We start from the raw sequence: 27117 nt of genomic DNA, 5'->3' as shown, positions 1-27117 counted from the left end.
CTACGTGTTGTAGTTCCCTCGAAACTCAGTGACATCTCCATTTCTATCTGCTATAACTAGAGCAGATCAAATTATTCATAATATGTAATGCATGAATTTTGCATGTGGGTGTTTGCACAAAATTAACAAAAAGCCTTGTTCTATTGGGGTTGGAGGCACAAGCAAGAAGTGTGTTCCCTGCGGGGTTTTTCCCTGCTTTGCCTGTGCTTTTTACCATGTTGTTGCAGTTCGTGTGAACAGGGGTGTGCTGAGCTACGCTATGCAGGGTTACTTCTACACTCCAATAGCTTCAGTGAAGCATTAATAAGGGACAGAGGTTCTGTCCTGTGTATTGGAAGATAGCTGGGCAGACTGCGTGACATTTTGTGTAAGCTCAGTTTCAGTCTGAATAGGTGCTAGGGGTCTAAAAACTCCCTTTGGCAGACGTTGCATAAACAAGTCTGCACAGTATTTGCAAGGTCTGTGGTTTCTGTGAACTTTTTTTTTTTGTAAATTAAAGAAAACAATCTTGGGAACTTTGCAGTGCTTTATAATTCTATCAGAAAGAAAATCAAACACATGAAGGAGTATAAAAGGTTATCTAAGTCAAAGGTTTATTTCTAGTAATAAGTAGCAGGAAGGGAAGAAAACAGTTTTATCTTTCAAATGAGAATATTTTTCATAGATGCAATGAACTGCTGTACTTCTATGTTTTTTGTATTGGATGTTTGTGCATGTAAATACAACGTTGCTTCACTATCCTTTCCAGTAAAGAGTTTGCATTCAGTTCGGTTAGTGAATGAGGGTGGGTTGTTTTTCAGTTAATTTGTATTTATTGGTTTTACCTTCGTAAAGCCAGAGTTGAAGCTGAGTGGGAATCTACTGTTTAACTCGGACATTCCCATGTTTGCTCAGGCTGATGTTCGTTCACTAGGATGCCAGCTAACTCAGAAGTCAGGTTTATCAATCCTCTACTTTTGTGCCTGTCAAATGTATGAAATTTCCTTCTTGATTTCTGCCTGAATTGTAATATCTTAGCCCATCTGTTGCGTAAAGGCTTAAAAATAATTATTTCAATTGGCTTTATTGTATGAAACCAACAGGTTTAATGTTTTCTGGATTTTGAGGCAATTAATTGTGTTTTTTTGTTTGGTTTTAGTGAACATGACTAGTTTCCAGTATTTTCCTTTTTCTCTTTTGTTTTGAGCTATTGGTCACATGTGATGTAGGCCCCTAATAAAGAAATAGCAGTGAAGCAGTGTTTTCCTTTTCTTTAATAATCCTCGTGATTCTCTTCGCCCCCCTCCTTCCCCCAGTAGAATGTACTCCTACACTACTGAAGTCTTTTTTGGAAAAAATCAGTTGTAAATCTGAGTCATGCTGTCATCTGTAACCAGAAGCTTAGATGTTTTGAGGGTTCCTGGTAGGGATTCTTGGGGTAATGGCAGATAATGTTTTCATTTCTGCAAGCTTACATTAGATTTATGATGGTTTCTGTATTAGTTTATGAATAATGATTTCATTTCTTCTGTTAGTACTTTTTCAAGACAGAACAGAATCAAGACATTGAAAAAAGACAGGGTATCCAGCTGTATTACATCTTAAGAATATATGACCCGAAGCTCTGCTTTTAACATTTAATGTCTGACAGAGCTCTGAAATCTTCTGGTTGACTGTAGATGGTTTTTAGATTTATTTTTATATATAATATACCAGCTGTATGTATAGACAGTTGCCTACTACCATGTGTTCCTATTGTTGCAAGGAATTAAGAAGGGAAATCAATCTAAACCTGCATGGAGCAAAAGCAGAACCAGGTATTTTACTGCTGCAACAATATAAAGAAACTGTAGTAGATAAAAGTATGAAGCATGTGGAGAGTATGAATCAAATCTGAAATGCTTTTTCCCCCTACTATATAAGCACTATGCAGCCCACACATCAAATTTTTCCCCTAGTCTAGCACTTCTCAAATGAGAAATACTTTTAGTTTCTGAAATGGGATTTCAGAAGGAAAGAATAGTTACTGCAATTGCACGTGTACAAAGGCTCTGAACAGCCCTTTGTTAAAATAATTGAGCTTTATTATTTTTAAGCATAGCTTTTTTAAATAGCAGAGAGACTCTGGCTTTTTCAAGGTTTGTAAGTAATAAGGCAGTGGCATGTTTTTGAATAAGAGGGTACATAGCTAATTTGCATTCATAATAGGGCCTAATCAGTTAAGAGTAGGTGCTGAAGCCTGTTCTAAAACCTTATCAAGGAGATAATTTAGTTAAGGATGGGTAGGCAGTATGTTCTCTTTTTTTCCCCCAGTTTCTGTTTTATCCCCTTCTCCTCTGATTTCCTGACTTTTTTTTTTTTTTTAAATTACTTGAGATTTAGCTGTAAATTCACTGTTTGAAGTGTTAAATTGTTTTTAGAGTTCCTTTTTTTTTTTTTTTTTTTTAATCCAACTCCCCATTTGGCTAATGCAAAATGCTGCCCTAGATTACCACCCAAGGGCAACTAAAACTCACAGGCTGTGGTGTCAGTCAAGTATCCAACTGCGTACCTGGCTGAGCAGAAGTGTGAGGTTTGACGTGAGTAGAACTACTTATGCGCTTAAAATCAGGAATCTTGCTGAAGCTGAGCCAGCGTCTCTGCTAGATTTCCAATTTCCACTACTTGCTGCCAAGTATATTAGAGCTGACTATAAATAGTTTGTGGCATTTTTGAGTGAGAATTAAATAAATACAAATAAAAAATCTGCCTCTCTTCTGTCCCCACCTTTTCTAACTACAGCTGATGAGTTTTAATTGTTTTTGCTGAAACTTGAATACATATGTCCTCTTAAATTAATAACTAAAACAACTTGACTTAAAGTTGTGTGTTTTAATTGTGTGTGCTCAATTAAAAATGTATTGTGGAATTCACAGGTGCTTTTGTACATAATATTATGTAAAAAGTACCAAATGTTTTTTTCTTTTCCCACCTGCGGCATTAAATTGGAGTTGCTATAGTTACTACTCTAGCTTCTCTTTTGGGGCCTGGTATAAAGGAACCTCGGGTTATCTTGGTAATTTGGTGTGCAGAGATCTCTTTCAACAGTGTTTCCTGTTCTGCCTCTTGTGCAAGTCTCTCCTGCTGGTACACCCGGAGATTAGGCTTGTGCTGCATTAAAACAGCCAAGTGCAGAACTGCTGCTTGCTTTGTATCTTTGATTGGCAGCAGCAGAGAGCTGTGGCTTCCAGTAGAAGAAAGAAAGAAGAGTAGAAAGTGGCAGAGAGGCCTTACCTTTAGAGTAGGAACGTGTGAGCTCGCTTTGTAGACTACAGCATCTTCCAGATGGTTCCTTGATGCAGCCCAGTGGTGCTGGGGGCTGTATTTGGAAGCTCCAGCATCATCTGGCTGGCAACAAAAGGTAATAGTGGTAAAGGATTACAGATCTCTTACTATGGTTTATATGGAATTTTATAAATGCTTTATTTTATTTTGAGTCTTGCAACAGCATTCACAACTGGTGTAATATTAGTCAGGAGTGTGTGCTGTGTTTAATGAGTCCAAAAAACAACTTGTGCTGTTCATACTGATAGACCAGGGAGAATCTGAAGATGATGCGTGACTTTGAGATGGAGCCTCACTGACAGAGCTGAAGCTGCTGTGAGCAAAGAGGACGCTTCTGGTGTTGGGTAGTTTGAAGGGTGACTGCATTCACAAGTCCTATGACCTCGCAGAAGCAGATTTGTGGAGCAAAACAAGCTATACTGAAGATTTGATGTACACATCATACACATTTCTGAAGGGCTTTCTTTGGAAAGTATGGCCCAGAGACCCATAACCAGTAGGAGTGTGTCGTCCAGGTTAGTGTCCTCTAAAAGGAATCCAGATAGCAGATGCTGTAAAAAGCATATATATAAAATCGAAATCCTACATACAGCAGCTCCATTGCAGAATTGATTATCCAGTTCTTGTCTTATTTTTTTAAATAAGCAGCATCGTAGCCTAAAATAAAAAAGATACATCATAAAATAGCAGCATTATTGTAAACAAATGCGGTGCTTTATCTTTTGTTTTTACAGTGAAATTTTTATGTGCTTATTTTGTGCTTTTGTGTCATAAATACATTTAAATAAGACACTATTTCAATATAGTTTCATCTGCTAGTCATTTTTATTCTTTCCTTAATTAAAGAAATTAATTACACTATTGGAGTATACAACACTTTCTCATTTCAGAAGAACATTCACTTGCACTGTTTGAAATTTTGGATATATTTACTGTATCTTCTTTGTAGCAGATGTTCTTCTGTTACAGGCATATGGAATAAATCTTGTCACCCTGCTCAGCTTGCTTTTAGTAGAAGATTTCAGCTGATGTCTGTGCAGCACTAAGGCTTTGTCTTAATGCTTCTGTCATATTACATGTGTAATTTCATATTAAAACAAAGGGATGTTTAATCCTTCCCTTACCTGGAAGGCTAATTAACATCTTACTGCACAGTTTAATGGCATTTTACAAACGACCAGCTGAAATTCCTGTGAATCCAGTACTTATCCCTAAGAAAATATGTTAAAGAACTGCACGTGACTAATTAACACCAAACTGTTCATTAAAAAATAATAAAATCAATAATTCTTGCAAAAATTATTCAGATAAACTGGAGATTATTAATCAGTTAATGCCTAAAAGTAGGTCTTGTCGTTTCTCTTGATGCTTTTTTAATTGTCTTTTGTCATTAAACATATAAACTTGTGCAGAAATGCCCTTTTTTCAAGGAAGTAAGCTGCAGCTGTGTACGTGACAAAAACTTCAGAGATGCAAAGCACTATGTAAAGAGCAGTAACAAAGACATGAGGATAGGAAGTGACTGGAGATCACTAATCTGACCTTGAGCAGTTAATCCAAATACGTATCAGTGCCCCAACATCATTCCACCCCTAATGAGAAGGATGCTGTGGTTGCAAGCTTGGTCATCACAAGGCAGGAAATAGTACGGTGGTGTCACCTGTGCAGGCGGTGACTGGCTTCTGTAGGAATGTGGGAATGACACTGCTGCTTCACCTTGTTATGAACGTAGGGACACAATGAACGCTGCCGGGCTTCAGTGGACTGTGTACTCTGAGCTCAGCCGCACCTTAATTTGAAGCATTCCCTGTAGCAATAATACTGTTTATTTCATGAACTGTTCTGGGAGGGTAAGTTTCGAACGCTTAGAGTGTACTTTTTTCCTCTCTCTATTTGTTCAGCTTTCAGTTCCTTATGGTGTTGAAGTTTCAAATGTAGTTCTGTTCCTGTCTTCTTCGGCAGACAAATTCTGAATTTCTCACACACAGTTTTACAGTGGTAAGAGAACATGTTTTGCATAGACAGAAGAAAAAGAACAAGGGAAATCAGAATATTTTGAGACAATTATAGATTTTAAAGGGTGAAATATAACATCTTCAGTCCCTTTTATATCCTCACATTCGTTTTAGATTACAGACAATGTTTTCTCAATTGCATAATCTCAATTCAGCGTGTGCTACTCCTCCAGAATCACAGGAGAGTTTGGCAGCATTTCGGCCATATGCCTGTGGATATGGAGCTCTTTGCTGTTGTTACAGGATTAAATCCTGGCACCTCGTGCGTTAATTCTAAATGTACACTAGCTTAAGAAATATAAGTGCAGAGTGCTCAGGAGATAAGGGATTGTAAAAGGTAAGCCAAAAGATCGAGGAGGATCCTGCCTAATTTCTGTGTATTAACTGCATGTGACATATATGGATATATAAATAATCGAATATTGTGGGTTTGGTGACATACTGAACAAATGTTTTATCTGGAGGAGAGTAGTAGTAGGCTTTTCTGCTGGTCTCCCCCGTGCTCTGCTGTGAGACACAACATCTCACTTCATCCCACTTAACCATAGCTGTGCTCCTGGTCGTGTGAGCCAGGCAGGTAGCCTTTGCACTGCTCTCCCAAAGGCTCAGCAGAGCAGCACTGCTCTGGTTCAGCCCGCTGTCAGCATTTTCTGCCAGAGCTTAGTTCTGCAAAACCCTGCTTAGGTACTGGCAGGAAGTGGGGAGTGGGATGGCAGCTGCCTGTGATTAGCACACAGGGTGCTTGCAGAAAGTGCTCATGCTCTGAAGAAGCATGCTGGAATAATAGAGACATCGTGGCTATTTCTAGCTCCCAGAACTAGATCTGGAAGGATATTGTCGTTTTTGGACCAGGGAGTTATAGGACCCTTGCTACAGGGCTTTTTAGTGTAAGGCACCAATAGTTTGTTTATGGAAGTGTATTGTAAGTTGCATATTTTGTTGGCATTGTCCATGCTTTGCCAGTTAGATGTAAATTTTGGTGAAGGTTGGTGCAAGGTAACCTCATCTGGAAAGTCAGGATAACCAGGCCGAGTTTATTCTTTCTAAGATACAAGAGGGACACGAATTCTGGAAGCAGGATGAAGAAAGGAAGTTTAATCATGTACTAAGTTAAAGCAAGTTGAACGCGTACCATAATGAAAGGTATTTGGAAGCACCTGACCTACAGGAAGCGGGTATGATATGTTGTCCCTGGTAATTGTAGTGCGAGAGAAATAACTCGGTCCAGCCTGCTTGTGTAGCACTCATTATACACCAAGTAGTTCTTTAACTTCAGGTGGTTTAGAAAAAAGCTCTCTCTTCATAGCCATGTGGTTACAGCAGTTCCTCATTTTATGCAATTCTAATTATAGGGGTTGTAATAGGGCTGTAAAAGCAAATGGAAGTGGCTTAATCTTGACCTAGGAGAATTTAGTGTCAAGACAGATATGATTGCATGATGTTTTTTGTGGACAGCAACTACCTGGTTTAACAGAAACAGCAAAGGTAACTTCAGTGTGGTTGTTTCCACTATGGATTTTTTTCCCCATTTTTCATTTCAACATTCAAGGTAATTTCTCTCTAGAACACAGTTGGGATTTAATTCAGTCCCAAGATCCATGTTCCTGTTCCAAACTGAGTTTTTAGAATTAAGTTTTACAACCACAGTGGACAAATTCACACACAGCAGGTTTTTAGGGTGCACTTCCACAACACTTATCAATTGTGTGCATTCATATTAGTAGTTTTAGTCAAATTAAGACAAGGTTTTAAATTAAGAGTGATTATTTGCTATCTCAAATAGGGCAGTAACTTGATAAAAAATAAAAAAATAAACTTGATACTCTTTGTCTGAAGCCTATGAGTTTGTTTATCTAGAATGCAGAAGCTTCTCTTGTTTAATTTGAAAGTTTTGAGTAAGAGGGTCATTGTTACTGGGGGCTGGGGCTGTTTGGCTCTCCTTGAAAAATGCAGGCGTTAGAGTAAAACTTAGAGAAGTTCATTTCAGTACTGCAGGCTTCGTTTTATGCTGTGAAATTATCTGCAGTCAACCATTTGAACCTGATATTTCCATTTTGAGAGAGATGTACCAAGCATGCCATTGGGCAGGAGGCTCGTAGGGGTCTGACCTTGTAAGATGAAGGCTGCTGCATTATGGATAGGCTCCGTGTAATCTGAGCACCGCATCTACTGTGTGGCTATCAAATAGATGGAACCCTGTAGCTATTTTTTTTCCAACCTTAGCATGCTTTTCAGGTGTTAAAGCATTGCTTTTTTCAAAGTTTTTCCCCTTTGTTGCCCTCTGCAGTTTGGTTGGATAAATTCCCAGCCCCACCCTCCAGCCTATATTTACTTCCCTGTCTCTGATGAAATTCAGGTGACACTAATGAGTCAAATACTGTCCAAGGCTGGCTGTTATCTTCCATCTAGTTTTGCTTTCCTCTCCATATCGGAGTAAAGGGCTCATGGTTATTTGACCAGGTTTTTAGGAAGTGACATTGTAAGGGTATTGGATTAATTTTTTTTTTTGTGGGTGTGAGTGGTGGAGAGGATGCATGCAGCATGGTTTCATATAGACCAACAGGGGAGAGATGCCCCAAGGGCTGAAAAACGTGCAGGTAAACCTCGTGTTGTCTTGCCTGCTTTCTGTGGCCAGTCAAGTGTGAGAGAAATCAGAAGGAATTAATTCCTGTGTTGTTGGAGCTCCTTGTTGTGTTTCTGCCTGCTGGGAAGACAAGGCAGCATCTCAGCTCAGGGCATTGGAGTGGGATAGAGAGAAACTGAGGTCACAGGGATGGGGTTTTGTGCTTTGAAAATGAAATAGAATTTTCAGGAGGAGTCCATGAGAATCAGTAGTCAATCCATACTTAGGCCATAACCATATTGTGGACATGTAAGGGATTTTTAGAGTTAGTTGAGACAGAAATTTACCTCTGAAATCGAAACCTTTTCCATTCTGTAAATGTACCCTGTAAACAGTCTTAACTCATTTAATAACTAACTGGCTGATTTTTGATTGCAGTCAAGGGATCTTTAGAGCTATCATCAGCAGTGATAACAACAAGCACGTGTGCACTTGTCTAGAAAGCCCTTGGAAGTGCTTTCTGTGCATTTGTTCAGCCTTTTACTTGTGGTTTAACGCATCTCATACCCTGCAAAGATTTTATTTTGATTTAAAATCAAGCAAACAAAGGAAAATTAAAAACCATGTGGGGTGCTTCTGTTTAATCTTGAGCCTTGTTAGTTTGATGATTTTTTTTTTTTTTTTTTAACTTAAATGTGGTTGCTGCCCATATCTTAATGTGCAGGACTAAATTTGTCTTGCATTTGTTTAACAGCACTGCAATGGCATTAAAAAGCTCTTGTCCTTTCATCATATTTATTAAAAGAAAAAAAGTACAGATTACACAAGTGATTTTTTTTTTTTTTTTTTTTTTTTTTTTAAGGAATCAACAACAGACAAAAAAGTGATGAAAAATGTCAGGTTTTGAAAAGCAATTTGATTTCTTGCAAGCAGACTGAACAAGTGCCTGAGCTTCTTTGTGTCTTTCTTCCAGCACTGAGCTTGTCACACATCTTTTACCAGCTCTTGTAGCTGGTGTGGACAAACTTTTATCAAGTTTTGTTAATAGCAGCTGCTTCAATTTCAATCTTCAGGCTCAAATGGGAATGAAGAGGGACTGAATATTTCTTTAAAACGTGAAGAAATACAAAAGCTTATTGGCGACAAGAAGATTTTTATATGCTCGAACTCTGCTGTATTAAATAGACTAAAAGGATTTTCAAAGATAATTATGTTACCATATCTTAGCGAAAATTACTGCTCTATTATCTGATATATCAATATTCTAGTGCACTCAGTCTATATGGAACTGGGACATAATTGTTGAGATCTTAGAAGGGTCATTGCCTAAAAATGTTACAGAGTTGCCAGCAGTTAGCAAGGGTATCTCCACACAGTATTTCAATGACAGTTTCCAATAAAAGAGGAAGGAAATAATAATTTGGGAAGTTTCTAAGGTTCATCTTTCATTTCATGAAAGATTATTGGGAATGAAAAAAGAACTTTTAGTATTACAGTGCTTGGATTGGAGTTGAATTTATCATCACACATTATTGCTTCTGACTAATCACTGCAGCTAGCTTGAAAATAAATGTGACATCACTGTCAAGTTACGCTGTTTTATCATAAAGCATATTTCAAAGGAAAATATTGAAGTGCTCCATTTTGCATATTGACATAAGTTGCTTTTGTTATTCTTCCAATTCTAAGCGAATGTGTACAGGATTTGAGCGTGAGTTCCCATTTTAATATGCTTCTGGTTATTACTGATAGATAGTTTATTTTTTCTCAGGATCTTTTGTATATCCATTTTGTATGTATTAGTAAGTCCTTTTAGAAAATACAGAACTGGTGAATAATTGCTGTAACTTGAAATATAAGAGGTTTTTAAGTTAAAACTAAAGGTCTTGAGATAAGGGCAGTATTTTTCTTAATATTAATTGATGTAATAGGAAAAAAAAATGATCAGAAGTATGCTTCTATGGAATCAGTTACAAGTAAAATTACTTTATACCAAAGCTGGTGTTTATTTTGTAAGTTTAGAGCTAAGTATTATGAAGACATGACGTCAGAGTGAGAAACATTCCTTGGCACGTTAATTTATATACAAAAGGGAGAAAGTATTTGGAGAATAGCTCTCTAAAACTTACAGGTGTATTTTAGTTTCGAAAAAAAAAATTACTGGAAAATAGTTGCTCGCTAATACAGTATTTGAAGGTTTTTTTTTGTTGTTCTAAAGTACTTCTTCCTTTTGAACATAGAGGGGAATTTTACAATGTTGACTTCTTTTAATTGAGACCAAAAAAAAATTTGGTATGCAAATATCTGTAGTGAAATTAGTATGTAAAAATACGGGGGAAAAAAAAAAACAAAACAAAACATCACTTCAACCCAGGGATTTGGGTTGAAAAAGAAGAAAAAGGAGACTTGGTATTTTTCTACCAAGTTTGATCATCAGTCTTCTAATTGTGTTGTGTCTTTGGGAAGTGAAAACTGTGTCTTTGTGTGTTTGCTGTCAACCACAGGAGTAATTTCAGAAGCAATTTATTTATAACAACTGCAGCTGAGGAGCTTTGAGAGTCTTACATAAATGTGTATGTTCAAAGTCAACTCTAACAATCTTTAAGTTTGATATAAGAGGAACTAGAGTTTTCTTTATGTGTTTCTGGTTCTTGTTACCCCCAAGTTATCACACACACATTTCACTGCTGGTAGAACAGCTGATTTTGCATGTTTGAAAACAAGCGTGATAAAAAACATATACAATAGAACAAAACTTCGAGACTATGGCATGGTGTTAAAAGTTGTTTAGTTGGTGTATTTAAACTTTTAGATTCACAGGCTGTGTTCAAAACAGTCTATGTATAAAAGCTGCTCTTCTCCTGAAATACCTGGAAGATTAAAAAAATAATAAAGGTTAAAAGAAAAGATGCAGAGTAAAAGAGGAGAATGGGAGCTGGTCAGAGGGAGAAAAATGCACAAATATAACTTGATCTGTCACATCTTGTAATCTGGCTACCACCTGTCAGTAAATGTATTTGCTTTAGCAGATTCTTTGCAGAAGGATGTAGTAGTATGAGATTTGAGGGAACAAATGTTGTCTTTAACTCCTGATGAGCACATGGGTTTTGCTGTTGGTCATCTTTGCAAGTACAGTTTTAAAGAACGTTGATGGGGATTTTGTGATGGTAGTTATTTCTTGGCTGTATCTGAAACATCTTTCTGTGAAGGGGTATGGGCCACAGGCAGGAAAAAATTGGACGCATATCTTCCTATGGCTGGCTTTATTTGTATAGCATTTACTTCTCTCCAGGAAGGGATGGGGAAGGTGCATTGGAATAAACCTTTCTTGAGAGGAAAATGGTGGAAAAATAGCATAAAATCTGCCATTTAAAATGTCTGAAGTTTCTCAAAACTGTGCTCCTATAATTTCTTTCCTTTGTTAACTTTCTAATATGTGTAATTGTTCCTAAGACATTAGTGATGCTTGTTTTTATTTTTGTTGTGTAATAACTTTTTCCTCCGTTTTTTCCTCTTTAACTTTTATCATAAAATGAACCTAGGCCCTGTAATGTTTAATATTAATTAAAATAACTTCGGTTTTGTTCTTTCTGTTCTGTAAAAGGGTATCTGAAGAATTTTTACAAATTTTATCTTGGAAATTAGCTTATTCATTATGTTTAATTTTAGGAAATGGTGCTCTTGCAGAACATTCTGAAAATGTGCATATTTCAGGAGTGTCAACGGGTAAGTCATTTTTTGTAATGTTTAAATTTCATGCATGACTTAAATAGTAAATATTGAAAGCCACCTGGTATCTTATGAAGAGATATTTGGCTATAAAAATTATTACTGCCTTTTGCAGCATGTAATAAGGAATGAAGCAACTGGAACATGGAAAAATTCTCATAAGATAAAATTGATACCTGCATGCTCATGAACAGATTATGCCTTTCTAAGTGGACTGCTTAATTATTTTTCCATACAAACATTGAACTAAGAGAAAAGTTGGTTTAAGTTGAATTGATATTTTCTTTCCACAGTAAAGTTTTTGTGAAATGAAATTTATTGAAATGTAATTTTGGACACTGCTTCTATCAAATAATATAAATCCAGGAGTTATGCGTTTCACCTGATTAGATTGAAGCAGTAACTGAAACTACTGTACACTTGACTGCACATTTTCTTTAATAGAAGAAAAAAATTTTAGAACTCATGAAACTGAGAAACTGATGAGATGCCGGGAGAGTACAGGGCATAATAGCAGCAAACGTTGCTCAAAGGTTGCTTCATTCTTTTCCTGTAAGTCAGTTTTGGGCCTCTTCTGGGCAGCAGCTACAGGTGGGACCTGTATTAGTGATGTGTCTGCATGGCTGTGAAGCCATTAGGTGGTCCCAGTGTACATTTTTTGGTCCTCAGTGTCAGCTGACCTATTGGTTGTATTTTACACTTAAGTGATGCAGACATTCAGAATATGTGCAACTAAGGAGATGACCACCTTCCTTCAGTGGATAGAAGAGTATAAGCCTGATTCTTTACATAGGAAAGCTGCCACTAATCCTTGTAAATCAAAGTGATTTTGACACCGTTCTCCTAAAATAAAAGTCAAAATGCAAACTCATTTAATGACAACAGGTTGCATATTTTGCTGTTTGTATTTGTGTATGCAGTTAAATTTTTAGATGAATATAATTCAGTTGATGGTCTCTGTTAAGTGTACAACCTTCTTCCCCCTTCCATGGCTTGCTACACAAACACTATTAAGAGGCTAATTACAGAGGATCTTTGCTATCTGTTCTTGCGCTGCATCGTCAAGAATGTTGATGTTTTTCAACAGTAATAGTGCACCAAGAATCATATAGTACGTTTATGGCACACAAATAACAGCACGGGTACTTGCTGCTCTAGGAGCAATTGTTGCTGAAATTGATTGTATGAGATATACTGAAAGCTGCATAGGTTTTAACAACATTTCACACTTAGATTTACTGCAACAGACCTGTCATTAGTCACAATACAGGCAGAAAAGCATCTGCTGGGCAAGAGGTGAATGGAATTTTTGACTCTGCTTTCAGTCCTTTGGCCAGCAGGCACAAACAGGCTGTGCGAAGAAGAGGAGAACACAACGTACTTTCTATGCAAGATAACAACAGCTGCTAGAGAGACCTTTAGGTCCTTGGAAGAAAGATCCAGCGAGGGCTTTCCTTTAAAATAAAACATATTTAAAAAAAAAAAATAGTTTGGGCAGTACTGGGTTTTGAAAAACGGCTTTTTATCTATGGATGTATAAAAATATATCATACGTTAAGATACAAATTTTAAGAGTAAAATGAAAAAAATTACCCTGGAGAATTTTGAGGTAGCTGGGGGATTCTGTTAGTGAACATACAAAGCAAGCATGCAGGCAGACACAGTGCCATTTCCCTTATGGTCACATGTATATACATCTGAAAATGTAAGTCCATAGTCTAGGTATAAAAGGTGAGGCTGTACTTGCATAATTGTTGGGTTCCTTTGAAACAATTTGGGTTTCCCAAATGTGTTTGGACTTGGAGATTTTATATTTCATCAAGCATACCTGGGCAGTTTTACATTTAGCAAAACAATTTTAAACAAAGAGTTTCTGTAAAATAGAACCAAAGACAGCTGGCCTTTGATCTTTCTAATTCCAACTCTAACTTGGTTTTGAAACCAGGCAGGAGATTTTCTTGGACAGTTGCTGCTGGGAAGGAATTTTAAATGAAATGATTGTCTTGATGGTAGATTTCCTGTTGTGCTGCTGCTGTAAAGCTACATGACCTACCTCACTAAATTATGTTTTAATAGCAGAGACTTCTGTGGTCTTTGGTATTTATGCTTCTGCTGTATATTATATCTGCCAAGTTGCAGGTAAACCTCTAATATATGAGCACACTTTTTCTACCAACAGCAGTAATGGAATGCTGTCTCTCGTGTATAAGCTGTCACTACTGAACAAGTGTTAATGCCTTTAAAATCTGAAAATTTGAAAAATATTTTCAGGTCTGTCTTTGTGGTATGTGGCACCATAATTTTCACAAGTGCAAAATTATATTCCCCCACCTCCGTTTGAAAGGCTTTCTGTACTGGAGAAAAAACTTGTTCACGACAATAATAAAATAAAGTAAATTCATAACGATTCCTTTTTATCTATTGTGTCCCTGTGTTGCAGAGCAAAGGGCATTTTAAATTAGAGGTTTTTCAGCGTGACCTGGAGGCAAGGATTCCTATGCCTGCTTCCCCTGTAGTTCTCCAAATAAGACTTTCAGTGGCTCCCGAGAGTTACAAATGCAATAATTATCCTCCCTATTCATGGTTTAGACTTTATCATAACATTATTCTCTTTTTACTCTAAGCTGTTTTAAACACCTTCAGATCATTTATCCAGCTGCATTCATGTCCTTACCATGTCCAATATAATGCATGCCTTATCATCTTGTGGTTCACATTGAAAGCTAATTCTTTTATCTTTTCAACTAATCTCCTGGCATTACTGTGAAGATAAATCCCTAATCTCCCTCTCCCTGCTTTTCTGAAGTGACTTTTTTCTTTGACATGTTGTTCACTGTTGCTACAGGTACTTTACCTCTCTTGACTACAGAATTTTTGGATAACTTTCTTAATTATTTTCTTGTTACAACTTGAAATTTGAGTTCTGTACCATAAAGTTTTCATTGGCTCTCTTTTGTTTACCAGTCAACATCCCGTAGGTGGTTTATAGGTATGTTCTGTGTTCTGTAACCCAGGGTGGTGAACACGTTTCAAGAAGAAGGGAGTAAGGAAACCTTTTGTAAAACACGTATAAAAATAAATAATAATAATAATAATAATAATAATAATAATAATAATAATAATAATAAAACTCTACAAGAAAATCTACATACATACACCAGAAAACCACGTGCAGAATCTATCCTCTCAGCAGTATTTTTGACCATTATTTTGCACTCTTGTTTGTGAAGCGTCTTCAGTCCTAAGTAAATTACTGCAATCTGCTGAACAGAGGTGGGAAAAGTAACAAACAAAATCACAAATATTTTGTTAATAAAATAAAGGCTGACAAAGGAAAGAATTTAAAACAGGTAGGAGACTTGTACGAAAGAATGCAGTGGTGTCAGGGGAATTGAGAGGAACGTAGGCAGAGGTAACACCCACGTAGAAACATGTTGTACAGAAGGGAGTCAGTCTCACCCAAAGCCTTGTAGCCACCAGCATGGGGAGATTTAGAAACATCCTGGGCTTAAATTGCTGTGCATCCTCTGAGCCTTCTCGGTTTGTATTGTACTTCTGTCCTGGTTAGGTCTTCATCTCCTTTTTTTCTGACTCTAATGTTCATATTGTTGTTTTGTTACATATTTTAAATGCTTTAAAAGCTGGTCTGTTTGCCTGTAATCTTTAAATACTCGAGGCTGCTAGCAATGGAAATTAGAAGTGCAAAATCTCCACAATTTAGGGTAAAAAGTCTAGCCTTATGTGACATCACCTGAATTGTTTTTTTGAGTCCCTGGCCTTCTTGATGTTCTTCACATTTTTCATAGCTACAAACAGATTAATAAAATATATGTTAATTTATATTTTTGTCAAAAGATTTAGAAGAAACATCCTAGTTAAGCAGAGGCTTAGCAATTGATTTAAAAGGCTTGATATTATCTTTATAAAGTAGATGCCCTTTACAACTGTTTTATTTCAGAAGGTTGTATTTGATTTTAAATCTTCCTGAGAAATTATGCTCTCAAGATGACAGCACTTCTGAAGTGCAGCTTCTACCTTAACACATATACATACGCACACACACACATATATGTATGTGTGTATATATATGTATATGTATATGTATGTATATGTACTGTATATGTGTGTGTGTATATATACACATACATATGTGTGTGTGTGCATATATACATATACATATATATGTGTGTATATGTATATATACACATACATATATATGACTTCTATGAGTTTTCAAGCAAATGGGAGATTTCTAATGTCTCCTTCGTTGTAAGAAAGAGATTTTAGTGCATGAATGTATATCAGATATGGAGGTACATTGAGCCATTGAGCTTATCTGAACCTTCAGTTCAGGTAGCTGCAGTTCCCTTTTCAAGCCCATTTCATTTTATTTCTTGGACCCCCACTTTGTCGTATGCACACTCTTCAGTTCGACTTCTCTGTCTCAGCATATTGTTCATTTCACCCTGTGTTTTAGTGCTTGTGTTAGTCCTTGCTTCCTCATGCCATCCGTGTTCTGCTTCTCTTCCAATATTAGACAAGGCTGGAAATGGTCATGTTTTGCCCTCAGCTCTTAGTGGTAGCTTTGGTGGAAAGAGAGGGGAAGCCATCTTAGGTGAAAATACAGAAAGTATAGGGAGACAGCTGGTACTGGGAGAAAAAAAAAAAAAAAAAAAAAAAAAGGTGGGTGCAGGGGGACAAAAGCTTGAATATTAGGAAAGCTAGAACTTTTCGGGGTGCTTTGAAAACACCAGCTTGGTTATACAGGCTTTCCCTGTGGAATTTCTTCCAAGCTTGTGTAACAAGTAAAAGTTTCTGCTTGTACTACTGCAGGGACTGGACTGAGACATGGTAGCTGTCAGCGCTGTGCCAGCGTAGCAAGTTGCAAAACTAATTGCATAGTAATTTACAGTTGATAGCTGTGTTTGGAGGTTTCTATTCAGCAAACACATGCTATACATATATTTATAGCATGCTGAAGTCTTTGGAGGTGAGCGTTGTAAAATTGAATGAACATATGTTGAGTGGATTATTTTGATGTTCTAGTATGAGGTTATCCTCTCTTGTGTTGTCAGGCAAATTTAAAAGCTTCCTGAGAGGTTTTTGATAGCAAAATCTAACATGTCAGTGCATAAACATCCAAAACCAGATGAATGCTCTAATAATATAAATTTCACCTGAAGGCAGTTTATTTTAAGCTGAACTCTATATCAGTACCAACCAAATAGTGGGTGGAATTGCTTACCAACATCTGTAAGCTTGGTACAAAACATTTTACACATGCTTTAACTTTTTTTTTTTGCATGTGTTTTAGTTTCATACCGATGAAAAATTGATTTTTATTGCAACATTCGATTGTGAAGTTTTTCTTTCCAGTCCTTCCATTTATTGTCTGAACAGATGCAAAATGTATCCAGGTTGCTCGTGCAAGGGCAGCGTTCCAAAATACCGTGGTGTTCGAGCACCACCTATAGGGCCTCCTGGAAACTAAAACAAAAAATCTTCGAGCAAATAGTTAATTAACTATTAAAATAAAATTATATCTTTCTGTATTTCGAGACTTTTTCTGTCCAAGGTATTTTGATGGTTCCTATGTTCTGTGGCTGAAGTACGTTAATACTTCATTGTGCAGCATGAATTATGCTGTAATAAGGAATGTTTGAAAAACTTTTAAAAGCAATGTTGTTTAATTTGTGTTTCTAACTTTATATATTCAAGCTAATGCAGAAAATATTGGCATACGACAGTATTTTTGTGTTTTAATCCTTTCAAACCTATTTTTAGAAATGTTAGTTATGCTACATTAAAATATTTGTGATAACAATCATATAAGAATATAACTTCGTATTACCTTGTATTAGAGTTGTTCAATAATTTCAGATCCCTGTACTCTTTAAAAATTATCTAAAGGCTTGATTGTGGATTAAAATAGGAAAACAAAAGGAATAACTTGTTTACATTATTGCAACATAATTTTAGTAATTATGTCTTTACAGGTGCAATTTATTCTTCCCCTTTTTTTTTTTTCACGGTGTCAGTTTCTGATTTGTCATTTTAATCAAACGTATCCAAAATTTTAAACATTCTAAAGTTTTTGTTCAACAGACAATGATGAAAATGCCTCCCAATTTGTAACAGTTTGTGTTTAAACTACTTCTGTGTGTAACTGTTGGCTTTCCCAGTAAACTTACAGAGCCCACAAGTTTTGGACAAGCGATGATGAAAGTTTAAGATAAAAGAAAGGTGGGCAATTATTTTGAATATGTTTTCTGACCTCTCAGACTTAACAGGGTCATCATTTCAAGCCCTGTAGTGAGAGCATTCTGGTCTTCCTATCTATGTGACTGTTGTGAATATGGTACATGACAACTGTTTAGTATAATGCTGTTAAGGAGGGGAAAAAAAATATTTATAAGAACATTACTTCAAATGAAATTAGCAGCACTAAGAACACTCCAGTGAAAGAAACAAGCAGCTGAGTTAAGGCCATTGCAGAAAGATACTCCTATAATAAAGTAAAAATACAAATGGTTCAGTTACTCCGGTTGCATAGAATTCGTCCTATAAATATAAACTTCCCAGTTCATTACCAGAAATGTAGTTATGCAAGTCCCTGTTAAAAATAAATTCCTGTAAGCCTAACTTAATGTTTATAAACACAGTATGTTGCAATAAGTGCTGTTTGCCATCCAAGCACTGGGAATCTTGTGAGTGAAGATCACTTCCATGTCAAGGTCTGGAAGGCAGTATTTAAATAAAGGCTGGCTGGGCACTGGGTCTTTGTAAGACAGGAAATTTCAGCTACTGGATTATTTTGCTTTAATTTATTTCTCACTTTCCAATTCATTTGTTTAAGGTGTAAATGCATTCAATTACATTGAATCAAATTTTTGTGAAGGCTGAAAAATAAGATTAGGAAATAGTGAATATTTCACAGAATAAAGATGTCAAAAATCAGTGTGTGTTAATATTAAAAAAAAAAAAAAAAAGTGTAATAATATGTGGTATGCTAACTGATATTAATACAAGCTTCTGCACTGGAAACATTGGAGGACATCTTCCGGCTGTCATATTATGGCCTTTGTCCATTAGCAGCTACTTTAGACATTTGTTTTTATTGCTACCTCATCTAAGTCATTGTGATATTTTCCCTGATAAGTGCTGATGATTGATTTTGTCCTACTGCCGTTTAAAAATTAATCATATTACTTTCTGTGTGCTTTCTATATGCATATTTTTTAGCTTGTGGAGATATTCCAGAACAAATTCGATCACCGAGTGGGACAATCACAAGTCCAGGGTGGCCTTCTGAGTATCCTGCCCGAATCAACTGTAGTTGGTACATCCATGCAAACCCAGGGGAGATCATCACTATCAGGTAATGGTGGTTCCTGTATTAACTGCATGGACTGAAGAAGTACTGACTGGGTATTTTTGACTGGTCTCTTGTATGTAGTAATTTCCTCTATCTTCCTTGTAAATGTAGGATTTCCATTTTGTCCCTTTTTTTACTTTTAAGTTTGAGTTACTCTTACATAGCCATGTAACATTTGTTTTCTGAACCTTCTATGCTTCTATGTACAGGGATAAAAATTAGATTTTTTTTTTTCAAATTATGACAACTCACAACTTCTGTTGAAAGCAGTAAGAGCTATTGAAATGATTGAAATTAGCATCCATTTCCATTCAGTAGTATGGAAGCAAGAGCTAACTCTTTCCAAATAATAGTAAAGCTGGGACAAATATGAGTGCTTCTAAAAATATGCTTCTAAATTTACATAAGTTAATGAGTCTGGCTTTTTTTTCTTAATTTTAAAAGACTATAGTCGAAATGCTCATATATATTTTATTACTTGTATTGTGACGTATTGTAACTGTCAGTATTAAAAGATATGTTATAAAGCTAAAGTTGATCATTTTCTTGCTAAGCTGGGTGTTGTCATGCCCATTCCTCCCCATCCTAAGTATATTTTCAAAACTGCAGAGTTGAAAACCAGAGTAAGTATGTTCTGTATGCTCATTTATTTGACCTCTTTAATTTCTCTGAAATATAAGAATCTTTTATTCAAAAATGTGTATGGGCAATTCTCTAATGCTTCATTACTACAAAATCTCATGATGTGCTTAAAAGTAACAGGGAATAAATAATAAACCAATAGGTAACAAACGTGGTTTTGGAAGTGCTGACTCACAACAGTTTCAGGTACCTTGTAACATTTGGAAAGAAGTAATATAAAAAAAAAAAATTGTGCAAGTTCTCATCAGTTCATTCTCCATTAATGCCACAACAGAAATCTAGGTTTGTTCTAGCATCAGGATACAAGTTGGTACTGCTTCATAGGCAGCTCATACTCCTGATTATGAAATTATTTCTTATACAGACCTGCTGAGTAAGAAGATGATCTTCATTAGGAAGTATCTGCTTTGACATCAGTTACTCCTTTAATTTTTTTTTTAATTTAAACAATTTTTCTACTAAATGTTAAACTGTCATTAACACGATGTAGAGTAGGTAGAAGTGCACATCTATTAGAATGCTTTCTAAAATCTTTCATACAATTTATTTTTAATAAAACTTCTTTTTTCTCGCACCTTGTTTTTTTCCACTCATCTTCCTAGCATACATTTCACATTTCATTTCTGGTTTACAGCTCTGTTGTCTGTGCTGACCTGCTTTGCCTAGACTATTTCCCCTTTGCACTTCATTACCATGGCAGCATGCCTTTATATAGCTGTAGTCAAAGCTTGGGTAATATCTTCCATGACATATCCATTGGGTAACTGAGTAGTGCAACTGAGGGCAACTCTTATCTTAAATAGTAGTTTTGAACAATTTAGCTGGACTTGCAATGTCAAGTCATGTCATTGGCAAAGTGTAGTATTAGCTAAAGTTCTGCTGAAATTTAGTTTAAATAAAATCACTTAGTTGCATATGAAAATCATTAAATGAGGTTCAAAATGCAATTTCATGAATAGAATTATTTAAAATATTTCATTAAAGTGAAAGATTATTTATTTATTTAAGCAAAACCGAGCTTTTAATGCAATATTGTGTTTGACAGAATGGATTCTTGCAACCCTTATAACATAAGAGTGTTAACACCACAAGGTTGAAGTGTATTCTTACCCGGATAGAAAAGGTAATATTAAAAGGTATTGTTATTTTTATTTCAGACCAGAAGAGTACTACAGCTACTTTCCATTTTTATGTATAGTACTTCATTAGCTTGGTTGGGTGAATAGCCAAGTTCAGTAGCAATTATGACCTCTCTTCTCTTTCAGCTTTCAAGATTTTGATGTTCAGGGATCACGCCGATGCAGCTCAGATTGGTTGACAATTGGAAGCTACAAGAATATTGAAGGCTACAGAGCATGTGGCTCCTCCATTCCTTCCCCATACATCTCTTCACAGGATCATGTTTGGATCAGATTTCATTCAGATGACAGCATCTCCAGAAAAGGCTTCAGATTAGCCTACTTTGCTGGTATGTTTCAAGTGATACCTAGTACAACTTTACAGTTTCATGGGTTTTCTTTTCTGGTTTAAGACCTATTTCCTTGTAGTAGGGTGTAGTATATGCATTTCCTGTAGTCAGTTCAGGCCTTATTGAAATCAGGGAAAATATACATTGTGTGAAGTATTGTAATCCCATCACAATTTGAGTATTCAAAGTTGGAATTATAAAATTTACAGTAATATTCAGAATTAATAAACAATGATTTTTTGGGGAAAAAAAAAAAACAGTTAATACTAGGTAAATGGAATATGTTGTTTGTTTTTTTTTCCACATAGCCTACGATTTGATTTTTTTTCCTCCATCAGAATAAATGAGTTTGTTAAATAGTTGGGTAGACTTCTTAGTAGCATAAGTATGGCAAGAGAGGGAAGAAATAGCGTGGTTGGCTATGTATTTTTTTTGTTTGATTTGTTTATTTACATTTCTCACATAAATTGTCTTTTTTTTCTATCTCTGGTATATATAATCTCTTTAAATATAAAAATAAATTATATTTGTGATAACTTTAGCCAATTACAGACATGGTTTTGTACTTTTTTCTTGAATAATTCAAGCATGCAACGTGAGTTAGTTACCAACAGTAATACCTCGAGACTTGTTTTGTGTGCAATTTTTGCTCTCGTAGCTGTTGACCAGAGAGACAGGAAGAAGCCAGTCATGAATAAAGACTAGTTCAAAACTGTTTTCTGGCCTTATGGGGTTCTAGAATTTTTTAATAGCATGATCATGGTGTTCTGAGTCTTCATCAAAAACACCAGATTAGATTCTCCTTTGTTTTTGTAATGGTTTTGTGTTCTCTTGTTCATATATGTTTATACTCCATTCTCTGGAGTGCTACAGATCTCTGCACACCTGCATTCAATTCTTGTCCTATGTAAAACAATTCATATTCTCTTATACCTATCCACTGCCTCCCATGTTCAAAACTACTCCACCAAGCCTGGGTAAAAGCACTGATCTTTTGTTCTCTAATCCAGGTTTGCTTCTGTTCTGTATTCTGCACTCTTCCTAATGGCTTTCTTCACCCTGTCGGAGCTCTTTTTCAATCCTAAAGTTCCCAGGAGGGCTTATCCCTCTATCACATGTTTTGAAGCCTGTGAAAAAGTTTCTTCTATGCTTCAGCTCCTTGCAGTTCAGCAAGGCTGGGGCGAAGTAATGCAGCCGTGCTTTTGATGCTGACTCAGTTTTCAGGACAATATTCCACTAGGATTTTTTGCTTACTGTCTCATCAAAAAACATGACCAGAAGAAAAAGTTACTGCTTAATCAGTAATCCCTCACTACTGTTTCTGCTAACTGCCCACAGGTGCCTATGTTGAGCATTGGCTTCTGCCCCACTTTTCTCAGTGGGTACTCACTTAATCCCAGTGAGTACTTGGTGGCTCAGAGGAAAGGTAGAATTCTTGCCTGGAGGGTTGGGAGCAAAACGAACATTTTGGATAGGGGTGTGGATTGGGTGGGGGAGGCAAGCCACAGGCTTAATGGAGTTTTTTTTGAAAATCCTTTCCTGTCTTTTCCTCTAATCTTGAAACAATTTCACTATGTAACCACCTTTTGGAAGAAACTATAACATTTCAACAAGAAGCATTTTTTTCTTATGTTACTTGATTTCTTTTTGGTAGCATCATGCAGTACTACTCAGCTTAACTCCTCAGCAGATAATTTAATTCACTGATTCTGAAGGACTTTTCAAGTGTTTTAATGTATATTTTTAAAATTGAACATACTGAAACTGGCTTAATCTTGGTCTGTATGCTTGATAATGATATTTGGTAAGTATTTTTATATTTGAGGTGGTAGTATTGTGTTTCAGAGATCAGGGTGGTCTTCTAAAACTGTGAAGTACCCTGTGTGTAGGAGAACAGTTGGAAAATATGCTTGAATAATCTTCTGATTGCCTCTGCTTTCCAGTGTGAAAAGGAGACTCCTGAAATACCAGCAACATTTTTTGCTATATGTTCTGTTGTGCTTTGTGGTTTTTGATATCTTCTCACTATTATCACGCGGTAGTGCTCAGTTTACACCTCACCAGACTATTTAATGTTTCTAAGGTGATTCTTAAAGGTGGCGTGTGATTGAAGAAAAAGGGGGGATAAATAGTATTATTTGAGTTGCACAGATGCTATTTAGATTTACTTGTACTGAAATGATAGAAATGATACAGATCACAGGCCTAAAAAGGACCATTAGGGAGCCCTGCATTTTAAATCTGGTGTGGAAGACAGACAATGTGAATTACTTGAATTAATTCTGATTTAAAGTAGATAATACCTTCTTGGAAAATAGCCTTGGAAAATATTTCATTTTAAAAAAACAATACAACGACAAAAAACTCCAAGTTGGAAACGTACTTGACCATAAGGTAAAATTTTGTGATCACTTTACTTGTCTTCCCTCTGTCTACATTATGGGTATCATAATGGGTTAGAGATTACTAATAGTTGTTGATGTATAGTGAAAAATAAAGTTACTAGAAATGTAATTAATGACTTCAGAATCATTAATTAAAAATGATAACTCGGGGTCAGGTAGGCAGCTCTTTTCTGGAAAGCTTACATAAGAAGTGTTTAGGTTGAAATTGTATCCTATTTCATTACTACAGTATTGCTGTGAATGTTTACAGCTCCATGTTACATCTTTCTATTCAGTATTTTTCAGGGTTCTGCAAGGTAGAAACGGTGAGCTAGACCATAATCAGTACTTGAACAAGTTCACCAACTCTTATGCATACGATACTATATTGCCCTTCACCTATGGCCCACAGCAATACTCCTGTCATGATCAGTCTAGGAGTGAGTTCATGTGTACAAGTTATACATTCAAAGCCCAGAATCATCCTGAGTATTTGCCGTGCTAATATTATGTATGCTGTGTGTGTATCAGAACAAGAAGATCATATCATTTATACTAGATCTGTTCTTGTGTGGTTTTGTTGTTTTTTTATGAAATAACAATTTTTTAAAAACTTAATCACCAGCAGTGCATGCTCTTCTATTTACTTTCCTTTCACACTCAGTGAATTTGTTGACTTAAATACTCTTGAGCATTGATCTTAACATTTATCACCCTTGTTGGTTACACATTTTCCTGTACTCATTTTTTAAAAGCCTTAGCATTTTTGAGATGTTTCAAATGATACTGCATCTTTTCTATTTTTTAATTAATTCTTTTAAGGTAGCATATTTCTTTTTAATGCTTTCCAAGATACTGAAGTAGTGGGGAAAAAAAGAGATGTGATGTGACTTGACCCATCACAGCAGATTAGTTGCAGCAAGGGAAGTCAGGACTTGGGTATGAGGAGTCTTATCACTTGGAGTGGTTCAGCATTGGAACCTTGAAAATACTTGATCGGATAAGGCCCTGAACAACCCAATCAAAGTTCACTTAGTCTTCTTAAGAGCAGATTATTTGATTAGGTGACGTCCAGAGATCCTTTCCAATATGAATTGCTTTGTTGTAAAGCAAGCTAGAACCTGCTTTTCCTGGGGAAGTCTGCATTTCAGTAAGTTCATTGTTGTCCTTGTCCTGTTTCTTTTTTAAAACCCTAAGCACAGTGTTACCTAGATTTAGTATGTATCTGTCTAAATTATTTCTTGAATTACTGCTGTGTAGGACCATCTGCATTGCAGATTTTTTTTAATGCTTTTTTGGAGGATTGACCATGGCAATTTGTTTTATAGCCTATTTTACAGTCTGTATCATCATCTTTAGAAATTTAGTGATTTTAAATGATACGGGGTATTTGAATGAGCTAAGTTGTTACAGAGACTAAATAAATTGCTTCTGAGGTTTGCTTCAGTGTTAAACATGGATGGAACCTTAATAAATGAATCCTGGCAAAAAAATATTGTTTACAAATGTGGTAGTAACCACTAGACCGCATTTTCATAAATAAAGGTGTGTCTTAACTTTTCTCAGAATTAAAAATAAATAGATAAATCCATGTCTTCCGGAGCACAACTTGCATCCTTAACATTTAAAGCATAATTGTGTGCTTAGCCAAGTATATGTTTGTGCTTTTCAGTGCAATCTTCTTTCTTGATTGCTGGAGGAGAGCCAAGAGGAGACAGTGGGAAGAGAGTGAGGAGAGAAATTTCTGTTCTAGGTTGGGGGTAATATGTGACCTTCAACTGTCAGCTTCTCTCTTGCTATAGATCCTTATATACAAGGTATAAAGTAGGAACCTGTGAAAATGGCAGAGAGGACTAACTGCTTTTAGGAGAAGGAATTTGAGGAGGTAACTACAGGACAAAATGTTTCTGTATTTAGTGTGTATGAGAAGAGAAATGGTCTTTTCCAAACTTATTTTTTTCACCTGAGAAGCCAGGTGTTTCAGTCACTGTGAAAGAGCATTGTTTTCTTGCATAGGTTAAAGTTTTCTTGCATAGGTTAAAGTTGCATAGGTTAACTGAATGTAGCTAAGAGCGACACTCATGCTGATGTGCTCACAGAACAAAGACTTCAAAAGCTGCTTTATCTTGAAACAGTAAAAGCTGTGATGATTTACGGATATTTTAAATAGTTGTTTTGCCATTGTGATCTACTTGATGCAGCAAATAAATATGCAACACAAACCATAAATCATTCTCTTTCTTTAGAATTTAATGTTTTTATAACTCTTTTTCCCTTCCCCAGGAAAGTCTGATGAACCAAATTGTGATTGTGACCAGTTTCATTGCGCTAATGGGAAGTGTATTCCAGAAGCTTGGAAGTGTAATAATATGGATGAATGTGGAGACAACTCTGACGAAGAAATCTGTGCCAAAGCTAATCCTCCAACAGCTTCTTCCTTTCAACCTTGTGCTAACAATCAGTTCCAGTGTCTTTCTCGCTTCACCAAGCTTTACACTTGCCTTCCAGAATCTTTAAAATGTGATGGTAACATCGATTGTCTTGACCTAGGAGACGAAATAGACTGTGATGTGCCAACATGCGGGCAGTGGTTAAAATACTTTTATGGTACTTTCAGTTCTCCCAACTATCCTGACTTCTATCCACCTGGAAGCAACTGCACCTGGCTGATAGACACTGGTGATCATCGCAAAGTAATTTTGCGATTCACAGATTTTAAACTTGATGGTACAGGCTATGGAGACTATGTCAAAATATACGATGGATTAGAAGAGAATCCACGGAGGCTGTTGCGTGTGCTAACAGCATTTGACTCTCATGCTCCCCTCACGGTTGTTTCATCCTCAGGACAGATAAGAGTGCATTTTTGTGCTGACAAAGTGAATGCTGCAAGAGGATTCAATGCCACCTATCAAGTGGATGGCTTCTGTTTGCCCTGGGAAATTCCATGTGGTGGAAATTGGGGTTGCTACACAGAGCAGCAACGCTGTGATGGCTACTGGCACTGTCCAAATGGAAGGGATGAAACCAACTGCACCATGTGCCAAAGAGATGAGTTTCCCTGTTCTCGAAATGGTGTTTGCTACCCTCGTTCAGATCGCTGTAACTACCAGAATCATTGCCCTAATGGTTCAGATGAAAAAAATTGTTTCTTCTGTCAGCCAGGAAATTTTCATTGTAAAAATAACCGCTGTGTATTTGAGAGTTGGGTTTGTGATTCTCAAGATGACTGTGGTGATGGCAGTGATGAAGAGAATTGCCCGGTCATTGTGCCCACTAGAGTAATAACTGCAGCTGTCATTGGGAGTCTTATTTGCGGACTGCTGCTTGTCATTGCACTGGGATGTACTTGTAAATTGTACTCACTCAGGATGTTTGAGCGAAGGTAAGTAGAACAGATGGACTCGGGTACTTAAATTTTTAAAATGCTTTCATATCTTTTGTTGAAACATTGCTTGAAACACTTTTATTCACATACAATTATTTTTTCATGTGATTTCTAAAGGTTTTCTCTTCTCTTTGACAGTAAGAGGTTAGTTGAAAGGGAATAGAAGTATTCTGATCACTTAACTGTTTTCACATGTTATTACCCAAAAGAAAATGTAGCAAAGCTTCATTTTTGCAGTTAATATTTCAAT

General features: G+C 36.3%; 1 protein-coding gene across 1 annotated transcript in view; it reads left to right on the top strand.

The window, feature by feature from the left end:
• LRP12 (LDL receptor related protein 12) overlaps positions 1–27117 on the top strand; it is a 51630-nt gene that overhangs the window by 16561 nt on the left and 7952 nt on the right. The window contains exons 2-5 of the mRNA XM_084511443.1: positions 11551–11607; positions 18853–18988; positions 20893–21095; positions 25763–26864. Coding sequence (XP_084367569.1) covers positions 11551–11607; positions 18853–18988; positions 20893–21095; positions 25763–26864 — 1498 coding nt within the window. The remainder of the gene's footprint in view (positions 1–11550; positions 11608–18852; positions 18989–20892; positions 21096–25762; positions 26865–27117) is intronic.

Source organism: Aythya ferina (assembly GCF_964211825.1).
Source record: "Aythya ferina genome assembly, chromosome: 2".
NCBI classification, from domain to species: Eukaryota; Metazoa; Chordata; class Aves; order Anseriformes; family Anatidae; genus Aythya; species Aythya ferina.
Note: the sequence above shows the minus strand (reverse complement) of the source record. Positions and strands in the feature narration are given on the sequence as shown.